Raw genomic sequence first — 25,589 nt, 5'->3', positions numbered from 1 at the left:
GGTGATTAATTTAGTGCTTGTTTATGATTGGGTATTTATTATTTAGCTTAGTTCATGCTTCAATTGTAGAATTGATGGTTGCAAACATTGATTCATGCCTATTTGACTTAGTCTCTACTTTAGAAAGAGGGACCTAATCTAGGATAACTTAGCTAACAAGGAATTGGGTCAATTGAGAGATTGATTAACCCAGTTAAAGGGTTCAACCTAGAGATAGTAATAAGCTGACTTGAGCTCTTATCAACTGTTTTGGTAGATACCCATTTGGTCTTGAAAAAGCCAAATTGGGCATAACCACTCTCTGATTGAGAGGTATTGAGTGGGTAACGTAGAGTTGTGAGCTATAATACACCCCAATCGACTACACAAGCATTAACGTCTTTATCACATTAGGGGAACACCTAGGTTATGGTCATAGCCCTAGGACTTTAACCTCAAAAACAATTATCTCTAGTCTTCTGTCTTTAATTTGCAATCATTAGATTAACATTAGAATAGAAACAAAAATCTTGTTGTGGAAGTGCAATCTAGATAGCCCATATTCTTACGTCAAATATATACTCCTGGACCATCATAACTCCTAGTGGATTCGATTCCGACTCCTAGTTGGGTGTTTATTATTGCATACGATCGTTACATATCTCTATTGAGGTGTGCATTTGGACGTGATCAGTCTCTCCATGCACAAAATAAACAGGTAAGGGGAGAGGGAATCACCCTGCCAGATACCTCTAGTAGGTGTGAAGGGGTTGGTTTGATCCCCATTCACAAGGCCAGAGATGGAGAATGAGCTTACATAGGAAATGATGAGGTTAATCGTGCTAGTGCGGAAGTTGAAGGCATGGAGAGTGTATCGAATAAAGGACCATTCAATTTTGTCAAAAGCCTTCTCCAAGTCAATCTTTAAGATCATGTGGGGTATTTTGCTTATCATTTTCCCAAAGTGTGTGATGTATTCCTTGACAATGATGGCATTTTCAGAGGCTCTCCTGTTAGCGAGGAAGCTTGACTGGCTGAGACTAATTATGTGGACTAGGTATGGTTTGATTCTTTTGGCTAGGATTTTAGCCACAGTTTTGTAGGTAGTGTTGCATGGACCTACGGGCCTAAAGCTTTTTTAGCATGGAGGCTTGGGGGCATTTTGGAATTAATCAAATGAGGGTCTCATTCATATTGGGATGCATTGTTTCAGATGAGAAGCATTGTTTGCAGAATTGGATGACATTATTTCCCACAATGTCCCGGTGCTTCTGGTAAAAGAATGGATGTAGTTCATCAGGTCCTAGGGCTTTGAAGGGCTTGAATGAGAAAATGGCTCTTTTGATTTCACTATCTTTAAGGGGAAGAGCCATATTGGCTTTTTGCATAGTGGATAGTGATGGGTTCTGAGGGCCAGGAGTGGTAGTGAAGATAGGGTATTGAGTGTGTGAAGAAGTATAGAGATCCTTGAAAAAACTGACAATGGAGTCTTTGATTTCATGAGGTTCATGCTTCCAGTTCCCATGCTCATCTTTGAGGGAGAGGATTCTATTTCTCCTTCTTCTATTTAGAGTAGAGGTATGGAAGAATCCAGTGTTGGCATCCCCATCAGAGAGCCAGCTTATCCTAGCTTTCATTTTCCAGAAATCCTCTTCATTTTCAAGGATTAAGTATAATTCCTCGATTAGAGAGTTCTCCAAGTTTATGAGGAACTGAATAAATTGGTAGTTAGAAGATTTTTGGATGCTAGCAATCCTAGCCAACAATCTCTTTTTTTTTTTGGAATATGTTGCCAAAGGTATGCTTATTCCAATTGATGACATTATTTTTGAATCTTAGATATGAAGGGATTAAGGTGGAATGAGTTGGGAAGGAGTCCCGGATTAAAGCAGGGAAAGTTGGGTGACTGCACCATATGAAGTCGAATCTAAAGGGCTTGACACTAATTACGTGGGTGCTGTTATTGAGATTAACAAGGAGGGGCAGTGATCAGAGTGGTCCTAGCTAAATGGGTTACAGAAGCTTTAGGGAATTCATTTATCCAGCAATTGTTAGCAAAGCACCTATCAATTCTCTCTAGGATTAGGCTGGTCCTGGTTTTGTATCTCTTGTTAGACCAAGTATATTTACATCCTTTATAGCCTAGGTCAACTATTCTACACTGGTTAATACAATTCCAGAATAGGTTACTTCTGTTTATGTTAATGCAGTTACCCCCAAATTTGTCTCTTGCTTCCAATACTTACGTTAAAGTCCCCACCCACAAACCAACTATCATTTATGCAAGTAGAGATATCTATCAGGTTCTCCCAAAGGGTTTTCCTATCCTCTAGATAGTTGCTTGCATAAATAACCGAAAAAAACAAAGGGGGGTTGGAGGGTAATACCTTTACCATTGCATGGATACCTTGTGATGTAACTAATACTTCATCTACCTGGAGGATGGTCTCTTTCCACATGATGACGATACCCCCAAAGTGTTCCCACTGCTGGGAACTGGATATGCATGTCATATTGTAGGTCTTCCGCAAGCTTCTTGTGATCTGCCATCTTGGTCTCCAACAACACTAGCATGGCTGGTTTATGCATTTTGATCATCTCCGAGTAGTGTCTCCTGAACTCCACATTGTTTGCCCCCTAACATTCCATATTATGAAGTTCTTTAAGGGGTTTTGGGTTTGAGGGGGAAGCTCCTGCCGGTGTCGTGTCCTTTCCCTGGGTAGGCATCATTTCATTCCTCCTCGCTAATGGCATTTGAGATCTCATGACTGGAGTTTGGGTCAACAGTGATTATATCACCCCTGGCTTTGATGAGAAGACAGATTCAATCCATATCTGACAAGAGTTTTTGGACAGAGAAGAATCAGCGACTCGCTATAATCCATTCTGAATTCCACTGCCTATACTGTCTCTAGCCATAGGGAGTCCGTTCTCATAAGAGTTCTGGGGTTCCTTCTCCTTGGTGGTTTCCTAGATTTGAGTATCTCTAGAGCTTTCGTTATCTCTTTCGAGATATTCCCCAGTGGGGGTGATTGCTGTTTCTCTGGCGTTGAAGACGAACGGTCTTACTGAGACCATTGTTCCATCACTGAGAACTGGGGTGTCGCAGCTGGGTTTGGCACTGCTGGGTCTGGGAAGAAGGGAATCGTGTTGAAGATCTGATGCATGAGATTGTGTGCTGATTGCATGTCGTTGGTTGGCTGTAGCGGGTTGAAACTGATCTGTAGCACAATTGATTCACATAGCTGAGCTCCAAACGTCGCCAAACCCCTGTTTAGGGCTTCTATTGTAACCCTTTTCAGATGGGCCAGGTTTTGGATGACGAGAGTTATCGCCTGGTTTCCCAACTGAAAATTGTAGCATAGTCCCTGGCCGTGGAGAGAAATCTCCAGCTAAGATGCCGCTGTGTGGTCTTGTGGCGGAGGGATGGAAGTCAGAATGATTGGGGGTTTGGTGGGTTGATCCATTTTTGGCTTTTTTTTGTTTTCCTTTTTTTGGGCTGGTATTAATTAGGTAATTTTTGGGGTAATCAAGTGTCATGACTGATAATGGGGTTAAATCGACACCCATGCTGTGTATTTCGTAACTTGCATCTAATAAAGTGGATTTAGAATTAAATGAGGATCCGGTTGAGTTGTCGGAGAATGTCAAATCACCCGAGCTTTGGGGGTTTATCAAGAGTGAAACTTGAGTATCCATGGAGGGGTTTTTGCCAGAGTTATTTGGTAGGGGTGATGTAGCTCTGTAAGGGCCATCATTGGTAATGTAGATCGTGGAGTTGGTGTGGCCCTCTTTGGTAGATGTGGGTTTAGGGTTTTGGCGGGCCTCTTTTTGACGCTCTAATAGGCCTCTGCTTGGGCCCTTTGGGCCTGTTATTTTGCTACCCTGGGGCTGCTTTGATGGCCTCTTTTTAAGTTGTAGTCCCCGTGTCCTTGCTATGGGTTGAGTCTTCCCCCTCCGGTCCCGCTTCCTTTTCGTGCTTGTGTTGGGCCGCTCACTTGTGGGTTGATTCCTAGTGGGCTGGCTCGTGGGGAGGGAAGTATTTCCCTTGTTTCATGGTTTGAGTTGGTGTCCTGCATAGAGTTAGACTTAGAATTATAGCAGAAGGTTTTTGTTTCAAGGAACTTAGCGGAGTATGCATTAAACATTCGGACTTGGATTCGTTCCGTTGAATTGGTGCCTTTTCCCTTCTTTCTGTGGTTTGTTGTTGGTTGGCGTTGTGGTGGGGATGCCCCTACTTCCTTCTTCTAGGGAAGACAACAGTTTTTCACTCCTCTTCCTCATCGTCATTGACTTTAGTGGAGGAGCATTCAGGCTGGTTCATTGGTGGAGAAGGAGGCTTTTGCCTGTGGGTACACACTCTTAGGGTGTGTCCTATCCTCCCGCATCCTGTACATAGTATGTCTTCCCCTTCATATACCACCCTTTGCTTGTGGTCTCCAATGGTGACGGATGTTGCGACTGGTGTTTCCAGCGGGATTTGTATAGAAATTTTCGCATATCTTCCCCTTAGCGTAGCTGATTTGCACGTATCAACTTTGAAAAGTTTCTAGAGTTTCCTTCCAACTTTTTCCAATATCTCTTTGTCGTAGAATTCTATTGGCAGTTTTGGTAGTCGCACCCATATAGCAGTAAAGGATATGGTGGCTTCTTGTGGGACGAATTTTGGTTACCACCTTCTAATTTAGAGAAAATTTCTGGTTATGAACCATTGGCCTTGGTATATTGCCTTGATCAGGTTTTCCTTCTTTCTAAATTGGGCTATGAAGAAATCTTATCCTAGCTCAATCAAGATTAACTGTTCGGAGGGATTCCATAGTTCAATTAGTTTGGATCGGAGGAGATGATGTGGCATTCGTCTACCAAAAATTTCGATAATGATCGAGAAGCGTCATGGCTCATAAAGCCGGTTTTTATCATCTTGAGAGAGGATGATTGGGCGTAGGTTTTCCTTGCCCTTTACCTCTCATCCTGAATTATCAAGATCTATTGCGTTGTATTCCGTTTGGAAAGTATCTTTCTTCTCGAGAAGCATTTCCTTGTAAGACTGAACTGGGTTGGTATCCTCCTCCAGACTGAACTGGGTTGGTACCCAGAGGATGATTGGGTAAATTTTACAATGCATATAAAAAGTTTAAGAAAAAATTATTGAGTTCTGTTGATTTTGTTCTTATATGGTATATTTGCGGCGAATCAGTAGCTCCATACAAATAATTATAAGAGAACAAAAATGAAGAAAATGAAGCATGAAAATATTTCTCTATTATATTCTGAACTTATGTTCTTTAAGTTAGCAATATGTTCTTGAATTATTTTATTTTATTTTATTCATCCTTTGAAGTGAAAAAGTCGAATGAGGATGGTTTAAATAAATTAATAAAAAAAATATATGAAAATATAGTATTATGACACAAGAATAGAATTAAAGAATAAGAGGCAAGTAGTCCCACTTGAATATCATATTAAAGATTGTTAAACATAATTTTTGAAACGTCAGGTTTGTGTAATAATCAAAATTATAAGAGATATATATTGTGTTATAAGTCACAACCTCAATGAGGTATATGTAATTTCTTTTGCATTAATAATAGCTATTTGTTTAACCAAAAAACTGAATATTTGGTTAAAGCTAGAAATTAAGAGAGAAATCGGGTTACTGATAATCAAGAAATGAGAGACTTTGAGAACAACAATAAAGCAATGAATAAGTATATATTTCAGTATAATCTCAATGATATTTCGTGTCCTACAGATGTTGAGACCTTCCCCTTTTATAGTTAATTCTAGGAGAAAGTGTAATGCCTTTGTCTTAATGAGGCAATTATGAGCAATAAATGACATTAAAAGAAACGTTACTCAATCATTCCTATTAAATACAAATTCTCTCAACGTATTTGGCATTTAATGCTGAATTTAGACTCCTTTACGCTATCAGATTCATTTCTTCAATTCCTTCCGATCTTCGAGCTTTAAATGACTCGAACAGGTACGAGTCTCATTTCATTTGAATAATGGCTCGTGCCTTTAAGTATCTTCTCTCCCGCATCTGTTGTTGCTCGTGCCTTCTAACTGATTACCACACTTTGACTATTTGACCGGTCCACGTGTCATGATACGTCATCTTATATAAATTCAGTTTTTCCCAATACACGGATATTTAGGATGGTTACCTTTCTTTCTAATAGAGATTATGTAATAGAACTGAGTCATAATTATCCACTCCTAATCTTTACCTTATTTATGTTTTTAGCGATGCCTGTTACTACTAGACACAGGCGCAAGCTGCTAGCATGGGTCAGAAGGCTACGAAAGTGTTAGAAAGAGATATAAGTTATACTATGGAGTCAGACCCATCAGAGATCATGGTTTCTATTGAGGAGGATACATCCGAGGATCCATATGAGTTATCCGTTCGAGTTGGTTCGACCGCTCCGACAGCAGATAGGGTGAGAGGAGTTTCGACCTTACCAGGGCCCTTAGTTTCATTATCACCGCCCGTTGATCAGGATATGAGGGGGGTAGTGCATGGATTGGCACAACCGGGATTCCCTCAAGCTCAAAACTATGTCAGGGTATTTGCGGACACCAGCTCTTCTGAGGTTCCAAATAGTCCACAGTCTTGGGAGTCTGTCAATCAAGGTTCATCAGTGTACATTATGGGATATGCAGAGGAAGAGGATAGTAGTCGGGCCAAGAGGAGGAAGGTAACTGATAAGGATATGAAGATTCTGCTTCGAAGTGTATCTGATCGAGGCTCTCATATAGGACGAGGCAAGGACCCTCTATTGTAGACTTCCTCCAGTTGTCAGCTTTTGGTTGGTGAGCTCCATCTTCTGGGAGTATTACCGATTCAGGGTTCTGCACATGTTAGGTTGTTTTATAAGGACGTAGGGAGCCCTGTCTCGACTTGTATATATTATGGTTGTGTTTAATTAGAGGTTTTTGCAGACAGTATCCTGTATATAGTTTTGGGTATAAAATATTTGCAGCTTGGTCGACCCCATTGTATATAAACGTTTTTCTAAGTTAGTTATGTGAGTTATGTTTTAATATTGTTACTTATATATATATGGATGTGGGCCAAAATGGATCGTGATAGATTTGATAATAAACAAGGATAAGGTACGTGGTGCTTGGTTGGGTGGAATTTGATGTTACAATGGGTATGGATTGGTTGGCTTCTTGTTATGCTAACGTTGATTGAAGAACAAAGGTGGTTTGATTTTAATATCCAGGAAAGCCTGTTTTTGGAGTAGAAAGGTAATACGGCATCGCCGAGAGGTAGATTTATTTCATGTCATAAGGCATGGAGGATGATCAGAAAAGGTTATGATTATCACTTAGTTTGGGTAAAGACTGCGAAAGTAGAGTCACCAACCGTTCAATCTATCCCTATGGTTAATGATTTTTTTTTGATAAGTTTCCAGGTCTTCCGCCAGAGCAGGAAATTAAGTTTGCTATTAACCTACTACGAGATACTCATCCAATATCTATTCCTCCCTATAGAATGGCCCATGCAAAGCTAAAAGAGTTGAAGGAACAACTAAAGGACTTACTTGAAAAAGGCTTTATCAGACCTAGTACGTCACCGTGGGAACCGCATGTGTTATTTGTGAGGAAGAAAGATGGTTCCTTACGGATGTGTATTGATTATAGATAGTTGAATAAGGTGACGATCAAGAATAAGTACCCGCTCCCTAGGATTGATTTATTTGATCAGTTGCAAGGTGCTAAGTATTTTTCAAAGATAGACTTAAGGTCCGGGTACCATCAGGTAAGAGTTAAGGAGGAAAATATTTCGAAGACATCATTCAAGACTAGATACGGGCACTTTGAGTTTTGTGTTATGTCGTTCGGTTTGGCCAATGCCCCAGCAGTATTCATGGATTTGATGAACCGTGTCCTCAAGCCCTTTTTAAATCTGCTCATAATTGTATTTATCGACGATATATGTGTGTATACTCGTTCAGAGGCTGAGCATGTAGATCATTTGTGTATTGTGCTCATAGTTCTACAAAAGGGGAAATTGTTTGCAAAATTCTCTAAATGTGAATTCTGGTTGAACTCTATAGCTTTCCTTGGGCATATCATTTCGGGCAAAGGAATCCGGGTGGATACACAAAAGATTGGGGCAGTAAAAACTTGACCTAGACCCTCGACACCGATGGAGGTTCGTAACTTCTCTGTTTGGCAGGTTATTACAGGAAACTTGTACCGAGACTTTCTTCTCTTTTAGCACCTTTGACCGTAGTGGTATGTCATGTCTCACTTGATGTTCCAGAATAACATATGGAAATCTATGGTGCAAGCAAGTTGAAGGAAGGTTGCATATAAGTATAAATAGAGATGTGTAGGTCGCAAGTTAAAGTATGGTAGAGCGATAAGGTTTTAGAAAGATAGGAGGAAGGATAAGAAAAAGATGAGTGAAAAAGTGATGAGAATGGATAAGTCCTTGGGGTTAAGATCACAAGAGAGCTGATGGTTTCTCTAAATTATAAAAGGCTCAGTATAGCCTAAATGAACTCAAAGGAGTCTAAGACTAGTAGCATTTAGAATAGATGAAATGCTACCCTGGTAGTGGAATAAGGGCGTAATTGTGGTAAATAAAGCTTGGGCCTTCGAAGAGGGGAACTTAATGAATTGTAAAAGACTAGAATACCCATGTAAGTTAACTTAGAAGGGAGCTAAGTTTCAATGTACTGATGCTTGCGAACGGTGTTCCAGGCTTTGAAGGACAGATTGACTTCAACACCGATTCTAATGCTCCTAGAAGGGACCGTTGGTTATGTGATCTATTGTAATGCTTCAGGCGTTGGATTGGGTTGTGTGCTGATGCAGCATGGTAAGGTTGTAGCTTATGCTTCTAGACAACTAAGAAAGCACGAGAAGAACTACCCGACCCACAATTTAGAGTTAGCCGCGGTGATTCATGAACTAAAGATGTGGAGGCACTACTTGTATGGCATTCATGTTAATATCTATACAGATCATAAGAGCCTCAAGTATATCTTCAAGCAAAAGGACTTAAATTTACATCAAAGGAGATAGTTGGAGCTACTTAAAGACTATGACGTTAATATTTTATACCATCCGGGGAAGGCGAACATAGTAGCCACGCCCTCAATCATAGATCTATGGGTAGCCTGTCATATTTACACCCGAAAAAGAGGGAAATAGCCCATGAGATTCATCAGCTAGCTGGTCTTGGAGTTCAGTTACCGGACTCAGGTGATATTGGAATTACTATTCAGGATACGGCAACATCCTCATTAGTAACTGAAGTAAAGGAATGCCAGTACGCAGAATGAGAAGACACCGTTTGAAATTATAGAAGATGGGGTCCTCAGATATCGAGGACGATTATGTGTCCCTAATATTGTAGGGCTGCGTCGGCAGGTTATGGGAGAAACTCACTATTCTCGTTATTCTATCCATCCAGGAGCAACAAAGATGTATCATGATACCAAGAAGGTATATTGGTGGGACGGAATGAAAAAGGATATAGCGGAGTTTGTTTCTCAGTGTCCTAACTGTCAGCAGGTGAAGATTGAGCATCAAAAACCCGACGGATTATTGCAGGCTATGGAGATTTCGACTTGGAAATGGGAAGTAATCAATATTGATTTCATCGTAGGTTAACCTCGTACCCAGCGTAAGTTCGATTCGATATGGGTGATTGTTGATAGGCTTACAAAGTCAGCCCATTTTTTGCCCGTTAGGACTACATATTCCGCGGAGGATTATGCAAAGCTTTATATCAAGGAGATAGTATGTTGCATGGTGTCCCTGTATCTATTATCTCGGATAGAGGAGCTTAATTTACAGCTAACTTCTGGAGGTCCTTCCAAAAGAGATTGGGGACTCAGGTAAGTCTTAGTACAACATTTCATCCCCACATAGACGGACAGGCTGAGCATACTATTCAGACACTGGAAGATATGTTAAGGGCTTGTGTGATAGACTTCAAGGGTATCTAGGATGATCATCTGCCGCTTATTGAGTTCCCATATAATAATAGCTATCATTCAAGTATTTAGATGGCTCTATATGAAGCTCTTTACGGACAGTAGTGTAGGTCGCCTATAGGGTGGTTCGATATTGGGAAAACTACGTTAGTAGGACCAGAATTGGTACAACAGGCAATCGAGAAAATTAAGCTTATACAGGGAAGGCTATTAGCAGCTCAAAGCCGTCAGAAGTCTTATGCGGATAACCAACGGCGAGACTTGGAGTTTCAAGTTGACGATTGGGTATTCCTAAAGGTTTCACCGAAGAAAGGTTTCATGAGGTTCGGTAAGAAAGGAAAACTTAGCCCTCGGTACATTGGACCATATACGCAAGGTAAGCCAGGTAGCATATGAGTTAGACTTGCCTTCAGACTTGGAGTATGTACATCCAGTCTTTCATGTGTCTATGCTCCGTAAATGTATCGGAGATCCTTCCAGAATCGTGTCAGTTGACGGCGTTCAGGTCACAGAGCAGCTATCACATGAAGAAACTCCCATTGCTATATAGACAGACGGGTTCGGAGATTGAGAACTAAAGACATAGCTTCGGTGAAAGTATTTTGGAGAAACAACAATGTGAAAGAAATGACTTAAGAGGCTGAGGGAGACATTAGTCAAGATATCCCTACTTATTTCCTCCTCCCGAGAAGGGTCCGACTAAGACATCACAACCTTAAGGTCGTGTATGAATTCTTGTGTTAGTTATTGTCACTGGTAGTATGAGGCCATTGTCGTTATTGATGACTACGTTCATATGTGGTGTTGAGTTATTGAGTTCTACAGGAAGAATTGGTAGTAGTATTATTACAAAGGCGACTCTGCCAAAGTTATGTAGATCCCGGGGAATTAAACATTCGAGGACGAATATTTCTAAGGGGGGAAGGATGTTAGATCTTGCGTTTTCGTAGGTTAAAAGTTTCGTCTTCAGTTAATTGACGTAAACTCAGGGATGAGATTATCTTGAGGTTGACGTATTTATGCTATTTATAACAAGCGATAAGTAAGTGTCATGAAGGATAAAGGGTACATGAATTAAAGAAAATGAGTTTCGTTGAAGGTTTTCGATTTGGGATAAAATCAGGTCGAGCGATAATACCCGATATTTATGGACTAGTACCATACAAGGTACCATATGACCGTGATAGAATGATGCATAAAGTGTATTAAAAATAAGTAGAATTTTAAGTAATTTGAGATAATTTTTAATTATGCGGGTAACTGGTTGGTTACTGGATAACGGGACATTGCCTAATTAACTAATAAATGGAAAAGTTTAATAATTTCCACCCCTCAATACGTGGCAGCTAGCCACATTGTAAGTCATTTCTTTGTTAGGTGGCAAAATGATACACCTTCACTCCATTATTTTCCATATTCGGTAAAGACTAAAATCATTAGAATGATAATCATTCTTACATCAAAGCTCATTTTGGTCCTTACCTTTACTATCACGTAGCATTTCTACAGGCTCAGAATCTTGAAACAAAAGGATCAAAGCAAATCCTTTTGGCGCATAAGGAGAAGTAGTAGTCTTCATTGTGTTAATAGCCACAAGAAAAGTTCCTTTCAACCAAACCTAAAGTTAGCCATCCTTACAGAACATCTTGCAACCAAAACTTTAAAATCCAGAACGTTAGCAAGCTTCAACAAAACGTTTTCCAACCCAAAAACCCAATGACAATTATTGGAAGTTTATCAACGTACAAATTTTGTGGTTGTAAAGGGATACAGTGCATCCCTTTCCAAGAATATCATACGGATTTTTCCCTACTCTAGGTATGTTAAGGCCATTCCTTCTTTCTTTTTGGCATGATCCAAATTATACAGAAGAAAAGAGCAAACGCACAGTTTCCATAAATTACTCTATTCGTAGAAATGCTAGAGATGTGCTTGTTCTTATTCTCCCATAAGTCTTATTATTCTATCATCTGTTCATGGGTCTCAGAAAAATACTTATTTGATAAGGTTTATCTGAAAGGTATATTGATTTTTATGGCATTCCGAGAACATCTTGTTAACGTATTTCTTATGCATCTCATGCATCATATTCATTAACACTGAACCATGACCAGATGGCATTATACACGCGTATATATGTATAGTATATGTATATGGGCTATGGGAAAAGGTTACGGCGTTATATACGCACCACCACCTGATCAGTTGGTATATGTTGATGATGTTGCCCACAGTGGCCGAAACAGTATGATGGGATGCCCTCAGAGGCTTGATGATATTATGTACACATATTCTTATGCATGACACGACATTTATATGCACGTGCATGACATTATAAATGTTTCAGAATTTACAAAGTTATTCATATTTACAGATGAATTTCTTTATTCCATATTTCATCTATGTCTTTTATGTATTGGTTTTCATGCCTTACATACTCAATGCCTTTTTCGTACTGACGCCCTATTTCCCAGGGCCTGCGTTTCATGCCCGCAGGTGCAGGTAGGAAAGCTGACGGTCCCCCTTCTTAGGATCCTTGGTCAGCGAGAGTTGGCGTGCTCCACTTGATCTGGAGCTGTTTTTTATTTTGGTACGATATGATTGTATATATATATATATGGGTATGACGTGGCTCAGTCCCGTCTTTGTACAGTTGTATTTCTATTAGAGGTCTGTAGACAATATGTCTAGTTAGATAGTTTGTGGCCTTACCGGCTTCCAGTTTTGAGGTATATAATTGTCTATTGCAGCCTTGTCGGCTCGCCCTATGTATGTTGCATGTATATGTACATATGCCTTTTGGCAGGTTTCCTGTATATTATTCTCGTAATTCAGCAGATATTATTCATGTTTACATCTTAGTCGCACGCTTAAGGGTGTTCTATAGGTAGAACTCGGGCACTCGTCGCGGCCCATCGGTTTGGGTCGTGAAAACTTCAGAAACCGGGGGTACTACCAGCCAGCCGGTTGCAGTTGCTCAGGCCCAGGCGGGTCCCGTTATGAGTGATGAGGAGCAGAAGATACTAGAGAGATTTGGGAGGCTCAAGCCTCCATTATTCAGTCGGGCTGAGTCAGAGGATGCTCAAGACTTCTTGGATAGGTATAGTGGATTCTTCCCACGGTGGGTATTTTGGAGGTTAGTGGAGTCTCATTTACTACTTTTCAACTATCCAGGGCTACCTTCAGATGGTGGGAGACCTATGAGAGGAGCTGGCATGTCGGTGCTGCACCACTTTCATGGAATGAGTTCTCCATTCTCTTTTTGGAGAAGTTTGTCCCACCGACCCCCAGGAGGAGTTCCGTAGGCAGTTTGAGCAGCTACGCCAGGAGGGCATGTCTGTGATCCAGTACAAGATGAGATTTTTAGAGTTGGCTCGTCGCACAATTTGGTTGGTTCCCACAAGGGAGAGGATTAGGAGGTTCATTGATGGCCTCAACTATGGATTGCGCTTTGTTATGACTCGAGAGAATATGTCAGGTGCTATGTTCGACGAGGTTGTTGATATTTCTAGGCGGCTAAAGCTGGTTCGTAGTCAGGAGCGTGAGGAGAGGGAGGCCAAGAGGCCTCATGGTTCGGGTGGTTTCAATGGTATTTCTTCTGGGAGTCAGTCCCACCATAACAGGGGTCGTCCTTATAGGTCCGCTCAGATGGCTCGCCCGGTTCATTGTGGCACATCAGCTAGCCATGGTTCATATAGTGCTCGCCCGGGGCAGTCATCTATCAGTGCATTCCCAGCTCAGAGTTCATCTCGTGCTCCTTCAGTTCAGGGTTCATCTGCACCAGGTTCCTCTAGTAGTTATTTTGGTTCTCGGGGTCCGCTTCAGTACTTGCCATTGTCAGAGCGGGGTTTCTTTGAGTGGAGAGTTTGTTCATGTGAAGAGGCATTGTCCCCGCCTTTTGGGAGGCCTAATTCAGTAGAGGAGTCAAGTTGCGACTTCCGCACTAGTTACTTCACCACCCGCTCAGCCAGCTCAGTGTGGGGCTCAGGCAGCTAGAGGTCGCCCTAGAGGGGGAGGCTGATCAGGTAGCGATCAGGCTCGATTCTATGCTATTCCTGCCAGGCTAGAGGTCGTTGCTTCAGACATAGTGATCACATGTATTGTCTCACTATACCACAAGGATGCTTTTATATTATTTGACCCTTGTGCATGGTGAAATCGGAGGACCGACTTCTCATTAGCAAAATGCTTCGACAGATCACTCCAGAGGTCCGGGATCTCGAGCCGGCCATTTTCCTCGAGCTATGTCGACATCCAGCCAAAGGTAACATCGACCGAAACCCCGACGAATGCAAAAAGTTCCCGAAGAACGTATCCGGGGTCGACTAAGTTTATTCGAGTAGATCAACGTCGGCCCACGCACACGTCATAAAGCTAGTTAGCTGTCTCATCTCTTTTTCTCTATCACGCAACGTCTCTTGTACTAAGTTTGGGCTCCCCCCCCCCCCCCCTTTATTAAAGGAGAGTCATTAATACCCTGTAAGGCAGAGCTCCAACAATTCTAAAAAGTGCAATAATATCTTCTCTCTCTCTCTCTCTTCTCTCTAAAAAGCTTATTGGCTCCCACTGATCGGAGGATACCTCGATATTCTTCGCCTTTATATGTGTTCTTCATTTTTATATGTGTTCTTCATCATATAATTTAGTTTCAGCTATAAAGAGCTTTATTTGATCGTATCTCCAACTGTTATATTACCCTCGATTGTCCCCGATAGTCCGAAGTCGATCTCGAGGTCGACCCCGAAGCCCCCATCGAACAAATCTACATCCGGGTAGCAAGCCCTTCGGTTCGATCATTATCTCATTTTGACTCACGCTCCATCGTTAAATTTCATATTATTAGCGTCATCTGCTCTAGCAACTAGCTCGGGAATAGATCACGTATTTTTAGAGTCCCATTTTACAAATTTAATTGTCGTTACCATTTTTACGGTAAACAGTTTGGCGCCCACCGTGGGGCTAAAAATAATAGTGATTATTTTCTTGCTAGTTTCATTACACAACCGCATATCATCTTTCACACTTTTTCTTGTCCAAGATCCTTTGATTTCAGGAAAAAATGTCTGGCTCAGTAAACAGAGTTGAGAAAGACCGCCTCAAAGATCACGGGGAAAATGGTGTAGCTATCCCGGCCGCCGGAGCACCGCTACAAGATCCCGATAACGCACCTGGACCAGTACTAGCGGACGCGGACTCGCAGGACGCACAGCAAGTCAACCACCGACAGAAGCGTGCGACACAGCGACCGACAGGAAGTTCAAAAAACCTCAGCCCGGGAAGAACATGAAGTGAGTCTTCACGTTATTTTTGAAATGTTGCAGGCACAACAACTGGCCATTGCTCAGTTGCAAAGCCATTCGAGAACTCCCAGCACACCAGCACCGGAGATAGCTCCCCTCGCCGAGCAAATACCCAAGAGATCAAATGATATCGGGTCAACGGACGACCCCACCATAGTGAAGATGCTGGAGGATCTTACCAAAAGGATCGAATCGGGTGAAAAAATGATCGCAGCCAACGATAAAAAAGTCGAGACCTACAACTCTCAAGTGGATCATATCCAGGGAGCACCCTCGGTCCTAAAAGGTCTGGATTCGAAGAAATTTGTACAGAGGGCATTCCCCGAGGAAGCGGCCCCGAAGCCCATTCCTAAAAAATTCAGGATGTCGGAACTCCCCAAATACAATGGTACCACCTATCCCAACGAGCATGTCACCGCCTATACCTGCGCTGTAAAAGGCAATGATATAAAAAATGACAAAATCGAGTCCGTGTTGCTGAAAAAATTCGGAGAAACACTTTCGAAGGGGGCCATGATGTGGTATCACAACTTAGCTCCCGACTCCATAGATTCATTCACCATGCTAGCAGACTCTTTTGTAAAAGCACACGCGGGAGCCATCAAGGTAGCAACGAGGAAGTCCGACGTTTTCAAAATCAAGCAAAGAGAGAATGAGATGCTGCAGGAATTCGTGTCCCGCTTCCAAATGGAACGAATGGAGCTGCCACCTGTCTCCGACGACTGGGCGGTACAGGCCTTCACCCAAGGCCTGAACGAACGAAGTTCGGTGGCCTCGAAACAGCTGAAGCAGAACCTGATCGAATAACCGGTCGTGACTTGGTCGGACGTCCACAACCGGTACCAATCAAAGATCAGGGCCAAGGACGACCAGCTGGGAGCCCCTTCGGGCTCGGTATACCCAAGCAGACTCCTGGTAAGAGAAGCGAGACCAAACAAAGAACGGTACCAGCCGTATCTCGAGGACAGGAGGAACGTCCCAAGATGCAACCTACCTCGCAACGATCGAAGGATAGATCGAGGACAGGACCCTCGAGGACTCATCAACAGAACCAGGTTCGATCGGAACATAGCACCAGCTAATGCGCCCCACTTATCGGAATACAACTTCTGCGTCGATGTTTCAGACATCGTGTTCGCTATCGGCGAGATCAGGGACGCCAAGTGGCCCAAAACGATATAATCAGACCCTTCGCAGAGAAATTACAACCTAGTATGCGTGTTTCACAACACGCATGGTGACAGGACTGAGGACTGCCATCAGCTACGAGAGGAAGTGGCTCGACTACTCAACAAAGGGCATCTCCGTTAATTCCTTAGCGACCGGGCCAAAAATCAATTTTGATAGAGGGAGGCGACCAAGAAAAACGAGGCAAACGAACCGCAACATGTCATCCACATGATTATGGGAGGCGCCGATGCCCCGCAGGAACCGGTCTTGAGAAGAACAAAGATATCCATCACCAGGGAAAAATGGACTCGGGGATATATCCCAGAAGACGCCCTCACGTTCAGCGAAGAAGACACCGAGGCCCTGTCTCAACCCCACAACGATGCCCTGGTAATATCCTTTCTTGTAAATTCATTTCAGATAAAACGTGTACTCGTGGATCCAGGTAGCTCGGCCAATATCATCAGGGCAAAGGTAATAGAACGACTCAGGCTGCTCGAACGAATCGTGCCCGCCACTCGGGTCCTCAACGGTTTCAACATGGCTAGCGAAACAACGAAGGGAGAAATCATCCTCTCGGTTACCGTGGCCGGCACAACCCAAGACGCCAAGTTCCATGTCATCGAGGGAGATATGAGATATAATGCCTTATTCGGACGACCCTGGATACACTGCATGAGAGCAGTACCATCCACCCTCCATCAGGTGATAAAATTTCCTGCAAAGGATGGGATCAAGACCGTCGGCGGGGAACAGCACGCGGCAAGGGAAATGTTCGCTATACACGACGTAGTACCAGCGCTTACACTTCCACCCCCAAATGAAACCACGATCAGACCAGGTCTCGCCCCCGGTCGAACTTGACAAAGCAAAGTAAAAAATCGCGCCGCATCTCCGCCCCCGGTAAGTTATAATAGGCTAAGTCCCAAGACGCCGCCTACACATGTAGCTTTAAGGTACAACTATTCCTTTTCTTATGTTATTTTTCAAATCCGAGATTAACCCTCATGCAGACACCCAAACCGGAAGCTGCCTAGACGTTGGTACTGCTACGGAACCCCGAAGCCCCAAAGGCGCACCCGTTGCACTCTTTTCCTTCGACCGATTTTTTATCCTAAACAGAAAGGTTTTTACCGGCAAGGTTTTTAACGAGGAAACGTCTGCAAGCCAGCAGGAGGGGAACTCCGCAAAATATTCAGAACAAACCCCACAGCTGTTGAAAAAGCGAGAAGGCATTCCCCCCGAAAAGCGGCCCGCTCATGGGAATTTTGGAAAACACCAGACAAGGTTCTCTGTAAGAAAATGATGCATCAAAACACCGGTGTATTCAGGCCTCATCGGAAAAAATATGTACTATTGTATCAAACAAATCAAAAAATACTTTTTGGAAGAGGGAACTCCTTCCCAGAGTAAAAATAACGAATCTTTCCCCTGAAACATCCCGAAAAATGTAGGAACAGGTGCCAACAGTTCAAAGCGCCCCAAACGGCCTCCGGGTCGAGGCTATGAAACCACAATGTTCTTTAGGCGGGACAAACCCTCAAGCAATCAGCCTTGGCCCGATATAGGTTGGGCCAACCTAACAAGGTATATTGCGCCAACGGATCAAAGGACGCCTTCCAACACTCCGTTCTCCGAACGGGGAAATCACGATGTATTCCCGGCAGGGTTCTCTTCACCAAATGCATCCTGAAATACTCGGAGACTTAATGCCTGCGTAACTCCAGGATCGGAACTCCGGGCTCGTAAAGCCCCGAAAATGCAGCTCCGAGTTTGCAAGAAGCGGTCTTCACGCTTAAACAACTTGATGACTCAGAGACTGACGGCAATCGCCATGCTACATCACCGAAAAAACTGTAAGACCTCAATAGGCATGACAAAGCTGTAAGACCTCAATAGGCATGACAAAGTTGTAAGACCTCAATAGGCATGACAAACTGTAAGACCTCAACAGGCATGAAAATCCCGAAGTTTAGGTTATACGTCGCATTTGTAAGAATCCTGAAAGGGCATACCCTCGATGTAGACGCCTAAACTATCACTCGGGATCAAAAATGGCTACAGCCAAACGCACATGACTGCGGTCAAAACGGCTGATACAGCCAAAATAATGTGACTCGGGGACGCCCGACCGTCGCCAAACAAAAATCGCAGGCCACTACTTCGAATATACTTCGGAAAGAACCGATTAAAACATGCTTCCCTCAACAGGCAAACAACGGGTTATGAACCTTCCGAGGTGCTCGAAATATCACCGATAACGACTTGAAATCGAGGTTCTTCCAGAACCGATGATGGGTCAGGCAAAAAATCTTTCAAAAGACCTTAACGAGCGGAAAACAAGCCTACGAAAACCCCACGGGCAAAAACAGCATAAGAGCCATTGTTGCCAGCTAAGCAAGCCTACGGGCCACATATCAAAAGTTCTCTACGACCAAAAAGCGTAAGAGCCATTGTCGCCAGCCAAATAGACAACTTGAGGATTAAAGTGAGCTCGAATCGTAACCCGATTCGGATACCGGATCCAAAATAGTTAACTAAACAAGCCTACGAGCCACATATCAGAAGGTCTCTACGACCGAAAAGCGTAAGAGCCCTTGTTGCCAGCCAAAACTGACAGCTTAAGGTTCAATTAAAGCTCGAATCGCAACGCGATTCGGAGACTGGGCCCGAAATGAGTTAAACTACAACATGCCTAAGGGCACAGCATAAGTGCCGCTGTCGCCATCCAAGTAAAGCCTCCGGGCTACCCACCTGCATGGTCATGTCGACCCAAAGCATGAAAGGCCATCGCCTTCCGCCCATACAGGCAGGAAAAAACTTCGAGGTCGATTAAAGCTCGAATTGTAGCGAGACTCGGAGACTAGACCCAAAATAAGTTGGAACAACCAAACGCCCAAGGGCGAGAAATAAAAGTCGTCGTCGCCAACCCAGACAAGCGCCAAATCTCGAGGGTAAATTAAGCTCGAGTCAGATCCCGACTCGGAGACTGAACCCGACAACGATTAAAGCATACAAGCCTTGGAGCGAGTCCGGGAACGAATCGACCCAACTGAAATTTCAACAAGCAGAAATACAAAAGATATAAGTTGCGGGGTTCCCCCTTTTATCGCTACAGGCTGACAACAAGGCGCAGCCCCATCCTACGTAGAATATTAAAAACTGTGTATACAAAACAAAGGAGGCAGAAACGATCACTCCGCTTTTTTCCGGCAGTCATAGCCCAGCGGTCTCCTCATCATCATCCTCGGCATCGGACAGCAGGGATTTGGCATCATGCTCCTCTCCTTTGGCTTGCTCGATCTCCCTCGAAAGATCAAAGCCCCTTTGCGTGAAACTCCTCCAAGATTTCCCTCCGATCTGCACCTTACTCTCTGCTATTTTGGCACGATTGAGGGTCTTTAGCAACTCAACATTAGCGGCATCAGCGCTCCTCGAGTAAGCCGCCATCTTCTGCCCCGACCTGGTATCATTCATCACAACCTCGGCTTGAACATTCGCCCGCACCATCACAAAAAAGATCAAAGGACAGGCAGTCTCGACAAAAACCTGACTCAAGGCTTGAAACGGCTAGACAGAACATGAAGGTTCCGACGCCTGCTCACGTCAGCAAATCGCACTCAAAGGTCCCCTGACCTAAATAGATCGGTTCCGAACCCACAAGGGTCCCGCCGAAATACGGAAACCAGTCCGCCGGATCAAAAGCAAACAAAGGAGGTAAAAATTCATGACCCCTCTCATTTGTTTATGTATATGTATACACGATGCGCTCTCCGTCTACAAGCATAGTCTGTAAGAAGCAAAACACAGAGTGTCAAGGTCGACGCTCCAAAAAGAAAATGGCGGCCTATCGGCCCCGGCCTCGTTCTTTAGGGCATCAGCCGTAAACGAGCCGGGTACCACGCCCGACTACCTTCACTCAAGCAAATTCTTCCGGAAAAACGATATCCCCGGCTTAAGTCCCTGCAAGCAAACACTCCCTTCGAAGGCCCGCTCCGGCCTGGCTCAAATCATCGGCGATAAGTCACCACTCCTTCACCATCCTCGGATCAGCTTAGTGCTATGCCAGTCCGGGCACCGGCTGTTCCCGATCCGGACTCTTAGAAGAATCAAGGCACAGTTCTACAGCTATATCGACTCAAATCGAAGCTCAAAGATCCAAGATGCGGAGGGATCATGCCGAAACCTACCACATAGCGAAGCCGGCAAAGCCTACTCAAACAACCAAACACCTTCCTAGTAGCCAAACCCTTGTTGGCCTTAAGGAACCGCCGCTCTCAGACAATGCACTCTCCTCGAAGGCACGGGTCGGTCTCGCCCCATTAAAAGCTCCCTCACGAGTATGCAGCACATATCCCATATATCGCCATTCCCGATTTGTGCCATACCCTGAATAAGCAGCTGCTAAGGGCATGATCCACCAAGCGCCATAAAATCAGCAAGCTCCGGGAATCCCCGGACGGAAGCAACTTCACAAGCGTATAAGAAAAAGGCCGGAACGAGCCAGCGCCAATCAAAGGCACCGACCCCCGACACCAACTCCGACCCCAAGGACTTCCGCCATTGCGAGACAATGCCCAAAGCAGACCGACAACGTCTCCACCAAATTGGCATACAGCCCCAGGAAGCCTTCGCCATAGAAGGCTGATTTGCAGAGGGGGAGGCATACTCAACAAACGCCCGTACCAAACGGGCTCCAGGTAATGATCAGGACGGCCCGAAGCATAGCCAGATCTCCATTCAAAGATCACCTCTGGGAAGTTACCGGTGTTCCGAGACCACGGATCCTACGACGAGTCTCTTCTCAATGGCCATCGCAAGGCCCGATGGCCTCGACTACACTTTCGCGCGGAGAAAGGGCCCCGGCAGCCCGAGGTTGTTGGCCCAATTTGGGCCCGGTTTGGGGAGTCACAAAAGGACCCCGCATGCGGCCAGTTCATCAACAGGAGGCTAGATGCAATACTCGCGTCCGAGGCCAGTATCGCAGACGACAAACAGGACCATGCACCCGAAGCTGCCAAAAAATATAAAGGAACGCGGCAAATATCGAAGGAAGAAGCCAAGAAGGTGTCTTTTGTATTTTCACAAGTATTCACTTACGGCAATTCTCGAAAGATCCTTATAGATGATTACATTATACACAAAAGAGCAAGAAATACAGGTAATATGCTAGCCTAAGGATCTAGCCTGTTTATGTTGCACTTCCATTATCACCCTCTCAGGCGTATGACCTCAAAGACAATATCTTCCGTGTCCGATCCCCTCGGGGATCTCATCCTAAATCCTCCCGGAAGGGCACCTCCAAAAGGAAGGGTATAGAAGAGGGAGGCGGAGGAGAAGAGCAAAATGACCAAGAGATGTCGTAAGAATACGTGAAGTGGCTGGGCAAAAAATTTGGCTAATATGAACTCCGCCAGTACCACAATCTCGAAGCCATTTCTTGAAGCATTGCCTCGGCCCGAGAGGCAACAGCCAGCGAAAACCCGGTCACCATACCCCCGTCAGGGAATTCGAAGAGGATGTAACACGCCAAGCCGAGGGAGGAGGGTGAGCAGCGGTGTGTAATGCGAGCCCCCTCTTGAGCAGCGGTGCATAATCCGAATTTTTCCCCGGTTCGGAGGAAATCAACCTCCTACTCCATCGCTCCGAGCCAACGGGGACAGTAACAGCAACAGCAGCAACAACAACAACTACAATAATAACATCACGACGGCACAAATTCGTCCAACCAAAAAAGGATCGAGAGTTGGAGCATGGCATATATGGCATAAGATCTTGAGGCCGTGGGCCTCAAACATAGCAAAGACTAAAAAATGGAAGGAAAGGAGAAAAGGATGGATATCGAAGGAAGTTTGAATGAAATGCTAATCACAAGAAGCCCCATATATAGGGGGAGTGCAAAATAACCGATGGCGCCATTACTGCCCCCGAAAAGCGTAACAACAGGCGCAATTAATGCGTTCATGGAAGCTGAATCGATAAACAACGATATGACCCCAAAGAGAAAGAGTCACGATATTTCTAAATGACCCTGGAGGAACGAAAAGGTGAAACACCTCGATATTTATGAGAGGGGCTACGCCATCGGCACAATGTCATTTCAAGAGCCCGCGGAATGGGGTGTCAAAAACATTTCTTATCGCTACCCTCTAAGAAACGCGGAGACTATCTGTGCACGGTTAAATCGGAGGACCAACTTCTCATTAGCAAAATGCTTTAACAGATCACTCTAGAGGTCCGGGATCTCGAGCCAGCCATTTTCCTCGAGATATGTCGACATCCAGCCGAAGGTAAAATCGACCAAAACCCCGGCGAACGCAAAAATTTCCCGAAGAACGTATCCGGGGTCGACTAAGTTTATTCGAGCAGATCAACGTCGGCCCACGCACACGTCATAAAGCTAGTTGGATGTCTCACTCTTTTTCTCTATCACGCAACGTCTCTTGTACTAAGTTTGGGCTCCCCCCCCCCCTTCCTTATAAAAGGAGAGTCATTAATACCCTATAAGGCAGAGCTCCAACAATTCTAAAATGTGCAATAATATCTTCTCTCTCTCTTCTCTCTAAAAAGCTTATTGGCTCCCACTGATCCGAGGATACCTCGATATCCTTCGCCTTTATATGTGTTCTTTATTTTTATATGTGTGCTTCATCATATAATTTAGTTTTGGCTATAAAGAGCTTTATTTGATCGTATCTCCAACTGTTATAATACCCTCGATTGTCCCCGATAGTCCGAAGTCGATCTCGAGGTCGACCCCGAAGCCCCCATCAACCAAATCTACATCCGGATAGCAAGCCCTTCGGTTCGATCATTATCTCGTTTTGACTCACGCTCCATCGTTAAATTTCATATTATTAGCGTCATCTGCTCTAGAAACTAGCTCAGGAATAGATCACGTATTTGTAGAGTCCCATTTTACAAATTTAATTGTCGTTGCCATTTTCACGATAAACAACCTTGGTTCCACTTATTCGTATATATCATCATATTTTGCTCGTTATTTCGATATGCCCCGTGAGTCCTTAGTTTCACCTATTCATGTATCTATGCCGGTAGGCGATACTATTGTTGTGGACCGTGTGTATCGATCGTGTGTAGTGATTGTTGGGGGATTGGAGACTAGAGATGATTTCTTATTGCTTAGTATGGTTGATTTCGACGTAATTTTGGGTATGGATTGGTTGTCTCCATGTCATGCCATTATGGATTATCATGATAAGACTGTGATATTGGTGATGCCGGGATTGCCGAGGATCGAGTGGAGAGGTCCTCTAGATTATGTTCCCAGCAAGGTGATTTCTTATCTGAAGGCCCAACGGATGGTTGGGAAGGGGAGTTAGTCATATTTGGCCTTTGTGAGGGATCTTGGTGCTGATACTCCTACTGTTGATTCTGTTCCAGTAGTGCGAGACTTTGTGGATGTGTTTCTTGCAACCCATTCGGGCATGCCACCTGACAGAGATATTGACTTTGAAATTGAATTGGTGCAGGCACTCAGCCTATTTCTATTCCTCTGTATCGTATAGCACCAGCAGAGTTGATAGAGTTAAAAGAACAGCTTCAAGAGCTTCATGATAAAGGGTTTATTATGCCTAGTTTGTCGCCTTGGGGTGCAACGGTTCTGTTTGTGAAGAAGAAGGATGGTATTATGCGAATGTGCATCGACTATAGGCAGTTGAACAAAGTTAATCAAGAACAAGTATCCTTTGCCACGTATTGATGATTTATTTGACCAGCTTCAGGGAGCCAGAGTGTTCTCTAAGATTGATTTAATGTCTGGTTATCACCAGTTGATGATTCGGGGCTCGGATATTCTAAATACGGCATTCAGGATCCGTTGTGGTCACTATGAGTTCCTTGTGATGTCTTTTGGGCTGACCAATGCCCTGGCAACATTCATACATATGATGAACAGTGTACTCCAGCCATACCTTGATTTGTTTGTCATAGTATTCATTGATGATATACTGGTGTACTCACATAGACAAGAGGAGAATGCCCAATATTTGAGGGTTGTACTACAGAGGTTGAGGGAGGAAAAACTTTATGCCAAGTTCTCCAAGTATGAGTTTTGGCTTAGTTTGGTGGCATTCTTGGGGTACGTGGTGTCCGATGAAGGGATTAAGGTGGATCTAAAGAAGATAGAGGCGGTTCAGAGTTGGCCCATACCGTCTTCAGCTGCTGAGATTCAGAGTTTTCTTGGCTTGACCGAGATTATCATCGCTTCGTGGAGGGTTTCTCGTCCATTGCAGTGCTTTTGACCAGATTGACCAAGAAGGGTGCCCCATTCAGGTGGTCAGATGAGTGTGAGGAGAGTTTTTAGAAGCTCAAGACTACCTTGACCATAGCTCCAGTTCCAGTTTTGCCTTCAGCATCAGGATCTTATACAGTGTATTATGATGCTTCTCAGATTGGTATTGGGTGTGTCTTGATGCAAGAGGGTAGAGTGATTTCTTATGCTTCGCGCCATTTGAAGCCTCATGAGAAGAACTACCTTGTTCATGATTTGGAGTTGGCAACCATTGTTCATGCATTGAAGATTTGGAGGCATTATCTTTATGGAGTGTCTTATGAGGTATTTACGGATCATCGGAGTTTCTAGTATTTGTTCAAACAGAAGGATTTAAATTTGAGGTAGCGGAGATGGTTGGAGCTGCTAAAGGACTATGATATTACCATTTTGTATCATCTCGGGAACGCCAATGTGTTGACTGATGCCTTGAGTAGAAAGGAGGTGAGTATGGATAGCCTTGCATTTATTCTTGTTGATGAGAGATTGATTGCATCAAATGTTCAGGCCTTGGTCTATCAGTTCGTGAGGTTAGATGTTTCCGATCCCAGTCGGGTTTTAGCTTGTGTGGTTTCTTGGTCTTCCTTATATGATCGCATCAGAGAGCGTCAATATGATAATCCCCATTTGCTCGTCCTTAAGGACACGGATGCAGAGGAGGTTACTATTGGGGATGATGGGGTGTTAAGGATTCAGGGTCGTATTTGCATGCCCAATGTGGATGCGCTACGTGAGTTGATTCTTGAGGAGGCCCACAGTTCGCGGTATTCCATTCATTCGGGTGCCGCAAAGATGTATCAGGACTTAAGGTAGCACTATTGGTGGAGGAGGATGAAGAAAGGCTTAGTGGGGTTTGTAGCTCGGTGCCTGAATTGTTAGCAG

At 44.0% G+C, this 25,589-nt stretch overlaps 1 protein-coding gene across 1 annotated transcript; it reads right to left on the bottom strand.

Annotated features, from left to right (window-relative positions):
* LOC109231566 lies at positions 1,152–1,802 on the bottom strand. Its single transcript, XM_019397225.1, has one exon. It carries the CDS (start codon positions 1,800–1,802, stop codon positions 1,152–1,154), a length of 651 nt encoding a protein of 216 aa, XP_019252770.1.

This window comes from Nicotiana attenuata, chromosome 8, assembly GCF_001879085.1.
Source record: "Nicotiana attenuata strain UT chromosome 8, NIATTr2, whole genome shotgun sequence".
Lineage (NCBI taxonomy): Eukaryota > Viridiplantae > Streptophyta > Magnoliopsida > Solanales > Solanaceae > Nicotiana > Nicotiana attenuata.
The sequence above is the reverse complement of the archived record's forward strand: the minus strand, read 5'-3'. Positions and strand labels throughout refer to the sequence as shown.

Bases quoted from the DNA above. Each gene is read 5' to 3' on its own strand.
- LOC109231566 (XM_019397225.1), bottom strand. From the start codon at position 1,802: ATGTCATCAATTGGAATAAGCATACCTTTGGCAACATATTCCAAAAAA.